Raw genomic sequence first — 12,400 nt, forward strand, 5'->3', positions numbered from 1 at the left:
GAATTATGAATTATTGTCTTAGCTGAGTAGAGCAATCAAATCATGTAGTTTGGGCTGATACGCGGTTTAAAAAATTTGAGTTGTCCCTTTACTACCGGCTATAACTTTTAATAAAATGACAATCATTCGATCCTACAATTGGTATCAGAATCAATATCATGAGTTCGATTCTCATTTATTGCAAAAAGCGTAATATTAGGAGGAAGATTATTGATACACAATAATTGTCTTCGCTGGAAGAGCGATCGAACCGTGGTGTTTGAACCGTTACACAAAATAAAATGTACATATTATTTTTCATGATTTATAGTTCGATAATATTTCTTTCCTCACGAAATGTACGAGTGTTTATAGAAATTTGCATTATGTTTATGTCCATATATTTTGTACTTCTATTTTTTTTATTTGTTTGAAAATTCAGTTGATTTGATTGACGAACGAATCACCTGAATGCTCACTCCTACAGATTACTTTAATTTTAAAGTTCATTGCATTGACGAATATCATCCGGTATTACATTCAAATGTATTGCGCAAAATTTTAATCTTAACTCTTTATCCAAATATATTTTTAAAAATAATTAATAAAAAACAAAAAAAAAATACTTAATCTAAACTTTTATTCTCGATCTTAGGAATCTCAAAAACACATCTTACAAACATATTTATGATATAATTTTGCAGTAGAACTTTAGGAAACCGCGACTTTTATAATTAGGATACAACTTGTAATTATATTTTGAATGTGAGATCTCGTCTCAAATTTGTTATTTTAATGTTTAAGGCATAGTTTGGTACATAGGATAAGATAGGGATTGATAAATAATCCTCTTTATCCTATGTTTGGTACCTTTTTAAAAAGTTAATGATAATATCATGGGCCCTTGATAAATAATTTTTTAGAAAGATAAAATATCCCTAATAGAAGGTGTGATAATTTTAATTCAATGATAAAATACACTACAAATGATTTAATTACCCTCAATTTATAAATGATTTTTTATAAATCTATGTTAATAAGTAGAAATTAAAATCAAATAAATATTTTATTTATTTTTTTATATTATATAATATGATAATTATATAAATGAATTCGAGTTTATTATATAAATAATTTTTATAAATCTCAATAAAATTATTAGTATCACTCGATTAACCTTAAAAATTGATATTTGACTTGACTCACAAAATCAATTGCTCAATTATCATATTATATAATATATAAAATTAGGTAAAAATAAATAAATCATGCAAGTACTATCGGCACATGAACAGATAAATATATGAACTCAAACAACAACTTTGAAATTATAAAATTTATTATGATAAGGTTAATTTTGTCATTACAATCTAATATATAAATTTAATCACTCTTATTAAAATCATACCAAAAATTAAATATAATATCCTACATATTATTTATCCTTAACTTATCCTTATATTATATATCATATGTTTATCCTATCATGTGTATCAAATTATGCCTTAAATGTATTAAATAATTTTTAAAAGTTTTTTTTAAAAAAAGCTACTTGACAAATTGGCAATGGTGATGCATGAATGCTGTCGTGGAAATAAAACCGAATTTCATTACTTTCAATTTTGTTTCATGTTTTTCAATTTCCTTGTCAAATTACTAAATAGAACAATTCTTGTATGATATTAAACAAACTGGAATCCATCCTTTTAATCAAAATTCTAATTCTAGAAAAATACCACTCTTCCTATTTACTAATCCAAATTGACTTCTCAGGTTGCTACATAGATTCACTCACACAAATTATTTTACACAAAACTCTTACGAGACCTTCTCACGGATCGATTTTGTGATAACGATTTTTAACACGACCCGACTAATGAAAAATATTATTTTTTATGTCAATAAAAATATTGATTTTTCATTATAAGTGTTGATTATATTAATCTATATTACGGATAAAAATTCTTGAAAACATATCATAAAATACATACTCACTATTTTATTACTCAGGAGGACATAAATGATAGTCTCTTTTTTAATTAATTAATATTTTTTTGCTTTGCCAGTGGTTCAACCAACTTAGATTTGGTCATAGATTTTATTTTCCTTGCTAACTCATTCACAAGAAAATAAGTCAATCCTTTTTGTTAGGAAGATGCAAAGATATATATTTTTTTTAAATAATTTTTTTGATTTCACATAAACTAGTGTTGTAAGTTGGTACCACCAAAATCTCTCTCTCTCGTTCTCTTTTTATAGCTATTTATTTAGGAAAATGTCGTATTTGAAAATTGATTTACATTTATTATCATTTGATTGAATATTTATTTACAAAAACATCATTTTTTGAAATTATTCTCAATCTTCTATTTCTACATTAAATTTTATTTTTTTACTTCTAATTTTACCATTTATTTTTTTCTTTTTCAATTTTCTTACGAAAAAGACTGTTGCATGAAACTAATATACTAACTGTTTCTTTTGTCTCCAAAAAACCATACTGATTTTGTTATTGTTTTTTAGTCTTAATCTAACATAGCAAAATATTGAGAACTTATTAACAGCGATATTGTTTGTTAGTCTTAATATAAATATAGAAGTAATAAGATTGATAAGTTGGATAATGTTCGATAAAAAATATATATATTTCAATAATTTTCTTAAACATAGTTAAAAATGACCAAATATAGTCCCAAAATTGTGATACTTTGTCCCACATCGAAAAAATCAAAAAATTTAAAATGAGTTTATAATGACTTACAATGAACTTTTATAGCAACTTGGGTTAATCATTTTCGTAAAGCGAGGACGAATACGAAGTAGTTGCTATAGGGGCTCATTGTGTGCAGTCACGTAGGCGCGGGCCCGGGCTCGGGGCGTGACAGAATGGTATCAGAGCCGGTCACCGACATGGAACACCGAGAAATAAGTGCTATGCGGGGCAAAGTGCTACGTGCATGGGAGCCACCTCTTGAACCTGCGGAGCAAAGTGTTACATGACGGGAGCCACCTCTTGAACCTGTAGGAGCCACCTCTAGATTCTTGGTGCTGGTGGATCGAGTGGTCAGACCGCGACGAGGACGTCGCGTTCTGAAGGAGGGGTGATTGTGATACCTTGTCCAACATCGAAAAAATAAAAAAATTTAAAATGAGTTTATAATGACTTACAATGGACTTCTATAGCAACTTGGGTTAATCATTTTCGTAAAGCGAGGACGAATACGAAGTAGTTGCTATAGGGGCCTATTATGTGCAGTCACGCAGACGCGAACCCAGGCTCGGGGCGTGACAAAAATTTACTGTTTTTACTAACTTGTACAAATATCCACAGTATTGCGCATCATCTCCATGGACCTTTCTTTCCCGTGTGATATACTATATTAATCCTGGGAAATCACAATTCGTGAGATTTCACTGTATTATGTCATTTTATTATCAAAATCCCAGTCACTCTCCATAGTCCGTGCTCAAATCATCTTTTGACCACTTTAATTTCCGACCATAAACACCATTTTCACCCTTTTTTTGAACTTGAAATCAAATAAAAAATCTTTCAGTTCATTCAGTACAAGTCATTCGTTAACTGAGTTCATTTGTTGTAATAATTCTGTGTTTCTAACCAGAAACAAAATGAGTTGTCGGGGGAGAAATCGAATCCTGCTTCTGTTTTTCACATTTGCCATTTTCCTGATCTGTTTCATACGTACTGCGGATTCATACAACAGAGACGCGGCGATTCTGCTCCGCGTGAAGAACAGCCAACTCCACGATCCGTTAAGGAAGCTCGAAGACTGGGTCGGGTCGGCCCGGAATGCGCCGTGCAGTTGGACGGGCATTTCTTGCGACTCGCAGAATCTTAGCGTCGTTTCAATCGAGCTATCTGATGTGAGTGTTTCAGGGAATTTTCCGGCGGATTTTTGCCGGATTTCTACTCTCCGGAATATGGACGTTTCATCCAATAACCTCGGCGGGAGCATTGATTCTGATTCCATTTCACTGTGTTCTCATCTTTTTTCTCTTAATCTGTCATGGAATTGTTTTGTCGGCGTCTTGCCGGAGTTCCCGGTGAAGTTCCTGAATTTGACGGTCTTGGATTTGTCCTTCAACAATTTTTCAGGTGAAATCCCCGCAAGTTTTGTCAATTTGCCAAGACTCAATTTTTTATCTCTGGGTTCAAATCTGTTGAATGGGTCGATACCGGATTTCTTGTTCAATTTAACTGGATTAACTCAGCTAGTGTTGTCTGAAAATCCCTTCCTCTCTAGCCCATTGCCGGAAAACATAGGAAGCCTCAGAAATCTTCAGATTCTTGTTCTCTCATATTCTAACCTTGTCGGGAAAATCCCGGCCTCTATTGGAAATCTTGTTTCTCTCCAAACCTTGGATTTGTCAGGGAATAATCTCCAAGGAAACATACCAGAAAGTATTGCTGGATTGAAAAGCGTTGAAGTGATTGAATTATTTGAAAATCAATTATCGGGAGCATTGCCAGACACATTTTCCAATCTTACTTCGTTGCGGCAGTTTGACGCCTCGGCTAATAATCTTACCGGAAAAATACCTGAAAGTCTGGCGGGTCTTCAGTTGGAATCTTTACAACTCAGGGACAATTTCTTGGAAGGTGGAATTCCAGAGGTTTTAGCTTTAAACCCAAATCTTATCACACTGAGGCTGTTTAATAACAGCTTGTCAGGATCTTTGCCGGAACTCATGGGTATGAACTCGGATTTGGAAGAAATTGATGTATCTAATAACAAATTGGACGGCCCGTTACCTCAGAATTTGTGTTACAAGAAGAACCTGAATCGTTTGATACTCTCTGGTAACAGAATTTCAGGCACAATCCCTGAATCATACGGCGAATGCATTAGTTTAACTTACGTGAGAATTCAAGAAAATGAACTTTCAGGAGCGGTACCAGATGGATTCTGGGGTCTTAGTGGACTTGTGATGGTTGAGCTGACAGATAACAAGCTACAAGGTTCTTTCCCACCTTCGATTTCAAATGCAAAAGGGCTAGAACAATTGCTGATCTCAAGCAACAACTTTTCAGGCAAGTTTCCTGTAGAAATTTGCGGTTTGCAAGAGCTTAAGAAAATGGATTGCAGTAAAAATCAGTTTTTTGGTGATCTGCCCTCGTGTATTTATCAACTGAGCAAGTTACAGGAGTTTCACATTCAAGAAAACCAGTTCACGGGGAAATTCCGAAAGGTGTTGGAGATTGGACAGAGTTAACACAGTTGGATTTATCATACAATCGTTTTTCAGGTAATATTCCTGCACAGATAGGGAGTTTGCCTGTGCTAACGCACTTGGATCTTTCCCACAACTCAATCTCTGGTGAGATTCCTGCAGCGCTGACGAATATGAAGCTCAACGAGTTCAATGTCTCGTATAATAGGCTGCAAGGTAAAGTCCCACTTGGTTTCGATACCAAGTTTTTTCTCTCAAGTCTAATGGGAAACCCGAATTTGTGTAGTCCGGATCTCAAGCCGTTTCCTCCTTGCTCGAGATCCAAACACGTGAACTTTGTACTAGTGGGAATTCTATCAGTTCTTGCATTGATACTGGTGGTTTTACTTTGGCTCTTGATCAAGACCAAGAAGTTAATTACCGTTGGTAAAAGGAAGAAATCTTGGAAAATCACATCGTTCCAACGGATTGGGTTCAATGAAGAGGAGGTGTTCGCGGCCTTAAGAGATGAGAATCTTATTGGGTCTGGTGGATCAGGACGGGTCTATCGGGTCAAATTGAAAAGTGGGCAGACTGTTGCTGCCAAGAGGCTTTGGGGCACACACTGTATAGCAGAATCCGAGGGGGTATTCCGCTCTGAGGTGGATACGTTGGGCAAAATTCGACATGCAAACATTGTAAGACTGTTGTTTAGTTGCATGGGCGAGGATATTAAAGTGTTGGTGTATGATTATATGAAAAATGGAAGTTTAGGAGACATGTTGAATGACGAGAAGCATGGGACCTATTTGGATTGGCCTAAGAGATTTGCCATTGCATTAGGAGCAGCTCAGGGGCTCGCCTATTTGCACCATGATTGTGCGCCCGCCATTGTTCATAGAGACGTCAAACCGAATAACATATTGTTAGATGAAGAATTTAAGCCTAAAGTAGCTGATTTCGGGTTGGCCAAGATAGTGAAACAAGATGAACTACAGAGTGATCAAGTCATGTCTCGTGTTGCAGGTTCCTATGGATACATCGCACCCGGTTAGCCATAATTTTACTTGCACCAAAATTTCTGTAACTTAAAATCATCTGGTACACGTGCTTACATTTTGTTCTAACTTTTTTGCAGAATATGCCTATACGATGAAAGTTACAGAAAAGAGTGATGTCTACAGCTTTGGAGTCGTTTTATTAGAACTAATAACTGGAAAAAAACCTAATGACGATTCATTTGGCGAGAACAAGAACATTGTTAGGTGGGTAATGGAGGTGGCGTTTGCAGCTTCTGAACGTGGAAGCGAGAACGCTACTGGTACAATGGACAAAACTTGCTTCGATCAACTTGTAGACCCTCGAATGGATTCTTCAACCATCGAATATGAAGAGGTGGAGAAGATTCTGAACGTGGCTTTGTCAGTGCACGGCTGAGTTACCGGCCAGTAGACCTTCTATGAGGAGGGTTGTCGAATTGATCAAGGATCATTCGCCTACTCGTACCCAGTGAAGAGCTCGTCGAATTCTTAGGAAAATAAAAGTGTTTTTGTGTTCGTAGTTCTGGTTTCTGGTTAGCTGAGGGTGGCTGAGATAATGGTTTGCTAAGATGTGTGTTTTCTTGCGTTTGTATGTGTAGTATGTTAAAAGCGATTTGTGATATATACAATCAACCAATGGATTTAAATCAGTAATACTATCCTTGCCCGGAGTTTTGAAACTTAAAATCTAGATTATTATTTTTAAATTAAAAAAGACTATTGGATAAATTTATAATTTCATGTTTGAATCAACTATCAAAATATAATTATAACTGAACCATGAATCTTTTATCTTTTCTGCTTTCATTTTATAATTTCATTTTTATATAGTTATACGCTTGCATAAACTTTCATAATTTATAGTCAAATACAATTTTTGTTGTTATATTAAAATATTAGAAAATTATAGTAAACTCAACATTTTACTGTTGATTCCAACTTAAATGTAGGGGCACTACTCCATGATAGAATCAAGGACCTAAATTTAGCCACACATACACAGAGGTCTACTAATTTTTTAAAAATCACATATGTGTGTGAATCTTGTCCATCCAAACCATGTGGGGCAGTGCCCCCACATATAGCATCGAAGCAACCACATTTTACATCGAACCATGTTGACAATCCAACCACATTACAACACTGAAGTGATTTATCTGTGAGACGGATAAACTCTACCGATATTCACAATAAAAAGTAATACTTTTAACATAAAAAATAATAATTTTTAAAGAATGACTCAAATAAGAGATACGTCACACAAAATATGACTCGTGAGATCGTCTTACATAAATTTTGGCCTGATAACAAAATCCTTTAGTAATTAAAACAAATATTTTTGAATAATCACATGGAACCATTCTTCGGATAATCGGGTTGGAATCACTCGGTCAAATTAGTTGGGCCGAACAACAATAGCGGTCCATTATTCAATATTAGACTCATAGCGGCCCATTTACGACCGGGCCGTCCGCTAATTTTCACCAAGTGTAACCCTGTAAATAATCGTTGTGGCTGGACCTCACGAAATTTCAATTCAGCTGAATTCAGGTCGAAAATCGCTCGTGGAAACAGAAATGGCGACCGCGATAGTGAGATCTGGCCTCCGCTCCACCCTCCGCGGCGGCGCACTTGCCCCACGCGCCTCCCCCTCTCCGAAAAGGTCATTTTCCTCGTCTGCCCACCATGATGAAGCTGGTAATTTGAGAATTGTATATATATTAAAATTCAGTTATTGAATAAACAGCTTTGGGAAATTTTTTTGGGATCTAATTAAGGTTAATCAATACGTGCTTATTGGATTTTTCGCTCGTGTATGTGTTAGGTTTCTCGAATAAAATTATATCGGGTATTGCTTATATATGTTCAGATGTGTTGCTACTCGTGAAATTGATTTAAATGCGAGGATACGGTGGAAAATAACGGAGCATTTTCTGTTTGCGATGATTTTATTCTATTGTTTGGGTATTATACAGCTGAGGCTTCCAAGTGGGAGAAGATAACTTACGCAGGAATAGCAACATGTACCACTCTCTCCATCTATAACCTCTCCAAGGGGCATCATCACTTTGAAGAGCCCCCTGTAAGTGCTTTTTCCCTCGATGAAAACGTATGAAATTTTATGTTCTTTGTATTGAAGATTGCACTTACCGTGGTTTTTAATGCCGTGGAGCTCGATTCCTGTGTTTCTGATGTAATTTTTACTTTGCGGTGCAGCCATACCCATACTTGCACATTCGTAACAAGGAGTTTCCCTGGGGTCAGTTTCCTTCAATTTTACTCCTTTTTTCATTTATTTTGTTGGTTTGGATGTTTCTAATTTTCTATTTTACGTTTTGGAATTCCAACTAGCTGTATGTATTTCATTGACGAGCGAGTAATGTTATGAATATTATTGACGTTAAAAACTCCGCCCAAAGTTGCATTTTGCAGTGCAGCTAAGTTGTAATTCTGATTCGGAAAAAGACTTTCGATTTTTAGGTCATTTTTGTTGTTAATATTAATATTGATATTGAGTTTGAAGGAGCATCTCTCATGATTCAGTAATTTTAGTAAAATTAACTTCATTTCTTTTTCTTGTATCTCATGGCTTCTGGTCTAAACGATTTCTTAGAGTTCTAATCTAATACGTTTTTTCAAGCAAGTGGTATTTTGTGGAATGAATTGTTCACTTCTTTCTGATTTGATTTTTTTATGTTCGAAGATAAACAATTTGCAATGTCATTGCTACTATAGGGGTAAAATTTGAAGTTATATGCAATTTTTTCTGTGACTTCCCTGACTTGTTCAACTATTCAAAATCTAAACGACAATAAGCAACTTTCATCAAAATTTCTAGGAAAGTATTAATGTGATTATTATGTCTCTTACGAGGAATTACCAATATTATTCTGATTTTCTTTGTTAAATCATTTCATTGTAATTTCAACTCCCTGCTTTTTTGTTTTTCATGCTTTATATCTTCCCTCGATAGCCTTGTTTTTCATCACTATCTATATAATTGTGTTGAGTGAGAAAAATAATATAAACAATATAGTTGAAGAAAATAAAGAGGAAAGCAAATTTGTGGAAAATACTATTCGTACCTATTGGAAGCAGATTACCTGTGGTATACGGTGATAGTTTACTCATTGAATAGATTAATAATCTTAAAAGTTAAAGTTCCATGAAAACCATGCATCTGTGGTCCACCATTTTGGACTAAGCATACTTCCCTCCCAACAGGACTGATGCAATTTTGAGTTTTCTTTTTATGTTTGGTTCGCATAAACTAGGAAGCCGGATTATGGGATAATCGAGGTAGAATCTTGTAATCTACTTATTGAAGGATTTCGCAAAGGACATCTTTCCTAAGTGCAGTCATAACTACTGTATCAAGCTATCTTTGAAGATCATTATGTTGAATCAAACGAATCCTAACCTTGGGCTTCTTGTGTGTGTCTTCTTCTTCTTATTATTATTATTATTATTATTATTATTATTATTATATTATTATTACTTTTTAGCGTCGGGCTTCTTTTGTATTTCCTACTCTTCATTCAAAATTCCCCTATTATAGATCGAAGTGGTTGACATAATTGTACATGTGTCTGTGTGATTTTTTTATTTCTCTGGGATAGTATCAACATGATAAGTCTGAAAAGCATGTATACTTTCGTGGATTCTCAAATCGCGACTACAAATATTCAACCAGGCCTTGTTACTGTCCTTTCAACACAATAGAATTTCAGTATGTGGATCGCGCTCACAATGCTTGAATTAGTGCATGAGAGTAAAGTTTAATGGACATTTATGCTATAAAATAAAGTAGTCCTTTTTTATGCTTCTACCCTGAAACTGTCTTATCTAAAATACATTTTGTGAATGCAGGTCCAGATGGCCTTTTTGAGGTGAAGGAGCATTGATTGCTCTATGTCGAGTGAATGCAAACTCAGAGGAATAAGGAACGGTTTAGTGCATTTCTGTGATGTATTTAAACTTGTGATGTCCAAACTGCACTGGAATATAAAAAATTATGGTGAAAATCCCTGAAACTAAAAGTTCTACTCTTCTAGAATGCAGTGTGGATTGTTCTTTTTCTTGATTTCTTTTGTACTACTTTTCCTTGTTAAGAGAGTGAAGTAAAACTCCATTTGAACTTGCAACTTATCATTTCTTGCTTCCAACCATTCAAGACAAAATAAATGTCGAACACAAGATTGATTAATGAGATACTAATCACTTTATCGGAAAAGTTTAATTGCTACACTATGATTGACCCGAATATAAGTAAAGAAATTATTGGAAAATTTTGCATGTTTTGCATTCACACGGAAAGGAATTTAAACAAATAATAGTAATAATAACGTGCTATCGTGGATCCTTAGCAATCGCCGAAGCTCAAAAAACAGAGAATTGAAGAAGAAATCCCACTACAACTAACTACCAAATAATCAACCTGGAACTCGTATGAAAGTCACTAGGCAACCGCATCATGGATGTTAGCTTCAGTTCCCTCTTCTTGAGGCAGTGCAGAGGCAGATGAATCGACTACATTATCTATAGCTGATCACTCCTAGTTTCGAAACTTAAACCAGATGTGTTGTTTTGGTCACCAATTGAAGCAATGGTCGAATTAATTAACCATGGAAACTTTCTCTGTTTCTGTTATATTGGATTAATTCTTCTACTTTCTCCACTTGCCCCGTCTTCTTTCTCTACCTCATTAGTCATCAATTGTCCACCGAATTCGACCTCTGACATTTTGCTCGTCTCCTCCATCGGCCTGCTTATCCCTTCTTCATCTTTGATATCTTCTCTACTACCCCTTCAACTGCTCTGTCCTGTACTTTTTTCCTCCTGCACTACTTCATTCTTTCTGTCCCCTTCACTTGCAGTTGTTGACCATTATTTTCATTTACATGCTTCTCTTCTGTTGCTTCTTCGCTCTCATTTACTTCTGGTGTTTCTTGATTTCTGTTCTCTTTGGCGTCCCCTTCTTCACCCCCGTTTTCTTGACGATGATTCTCCTTGTCGCGCTTCTCATCTTCCTTCTCTACACCACTTCGTTTCTTGTCGTCATTCTCCATATCTCCAGTATCAACCTTCTCTTCTCCTTTCATCTCCTCCTGTTTTGTGCCCACCCTCGCACCGTCCGCAGAATTACTAGTTTCCTTGCCTGCATTGTCTTCAGTCGTCTTGTCATCATTGAGACATGATTCTGTATCTCCATTCGTCCTGGGATGAAGATGTTTCCTTCGCAAGTTCAAGATCTCTTTCCCACCAACTTCTTGTCCGAAACTTTAGTGTTTGTTAATTGTACACATCGGTTGGACTCTTGGAATTGTATATATAGATTTGAACAATCTTCCGCTAAATTTTGAGACTGAGTTAAGTCTAAGTTTTAATCTCAACATTGTTTCCTTGATCAGACGTGTTCTTGCTACGGGTGTGCTGCATCTGGTAAAGCAACCAGGTGCAAACTACAATCAACAAACAAAGCCCCGCAACATGCTTCTCCTTAAACCCTTTAGTTCTCTGATTTCTATGAGCTGATTGCTTAAACATTGATGATTTGCCTTCACGGAAACAGATTGGAGTTCAGTTCCACTCCTAAAAGATCCAATTTCCTACTTTTTCTGTCGATGAAAGAGGTTGAATTTTGCAAGAAAATGTGGTAGGAAAAGGGCAAGATAAATCAACTAATGCCCATAAACAGAAAAGATCCCAAAGATTCAATCTTGAGAATGCTAAAAAAGACCGATACCTGAAAATATAAAAATCCTCAGTTAATTCGACCATGCAAAAGCTGATCATGCAATTCTTGATTATATAAACCAAAAAGGACAGTATTTTTTTATGGATGGCTCAAATAATAGATATGTCTCACAAAATACGATCTGTGAGACCATATCACACAAGTTTTTGCCTTATATTTATCTTTATGCGATTTTGGTTTTGTGTCTGTTAAATTTCAAATGTAATTCACTATTTATGTTTTTATTTCCCTTCAATTTTAGTTTTTTTTTTGTGTTGTGCTAATTTATCTATTATATTGTTGTATAAACACTCTTGTGAAAAATTTATTAAATTATAAATTACACAAATTGCAAAAATATAAATACATAGACCAAAATTGTTAATAAATTAAAAATTATTATTCAAGAATAAAATTATTATTCTTAAAGTAAGTACTCGAAGAATCTAAAATATTGCGACGTCTCATTTAA

The 12,400-nt window shown here is 35.0% G+C and overlaps 2 protein-coding genes across 2 annotated transcripts; both read left to right on the forward strand.

The window, feature by feature from the left end:
• The first annotated feature begins 3,382 nt into the window (after positions 1-3,382).
• Positions 3,383-6,845, forward strand: LOC140806099 (LRR receptor-like serine/threonine-protein kinase HSL2). The gene is given in 4 exon segments (XM_073162577.1): positions 3,383-5,164; positions 5,167-6,201; positions 6,290-6,573; positions 6,575-6,845. Coding segments are annotated over 4 exon segments (2,964 nt in total). The 5' UTR covers positions 3,383-3,609; the 3' UTR covers positions 6,665-6,845.
• An 823-nt stretch (positions 6,846-7,668) lies between these two features.
• On the forward strand, positions 7,669-10,340 carry LOC140806098 (cytochrome c oxidase subunit 6a, mitochondrial). Its single transcript, XM_073162576.1, has 4 exons — positions 7,669-7,889; positions 8,168-8,274; positions 8,409-8,451; positions 10,062-10,340. Exons 1-4 carry the CDS (start codon positions 7,769-7,771, stop codon positions 10,094-10,096), a joined length of 306 nt encoding a protein of 101 aa, XP_073018677.1. The 5' UTR covers positions 7,669-7,768; the 3' UTR covers positions 10,097-10,340.
• Positions 10,341-12,400: the final 2,060 nt, after the last annotated feature.

The sequence above is a fragment of the Primulina eburnea genome, chromosome 11 (assembly GCF_022965805.1).
Source record: "Primulina eburnea isolate SZY01 chromosome 11, ASM2296580v1, whole genome shotgun sequence".
Taxonomy (NCBI): domain Eukaryota; kingdom Viridiplantae; phylum Streptophyta; class Magnoliopsida; order Lamiales; family Gesneriaceae; genus Primulina; species Primulina eburnea.

What these genes read in the sequence shown, in the direction of transcription:
- LOC140806098 (XM_073162576.1), top strand. Translation starts at nt 7,769, where the DNA reads ATGGCGACCGCGATAGTGAGATCTGGCCTCCGCTCCACCCTCCGCGGC. An exon ending in TGCCCACCATGATGAAGCTG is followed by an intron (nt 7,890 to 8,167) that starts GTAATTTGAGAA and finishes GGTATTATACAG; the next exon opens with CTGAGGCTTCCAAGTGGGAG. An exon ending in TAACAAGGAGTTTCCCTGGG is followed by an intron (nt 8,452 to 10,061) that starts GTCAGTTTCCTT and finishes TTGTGAATGCAG; the next exon opens with GTCCAGATGGCCTTTTTGAG.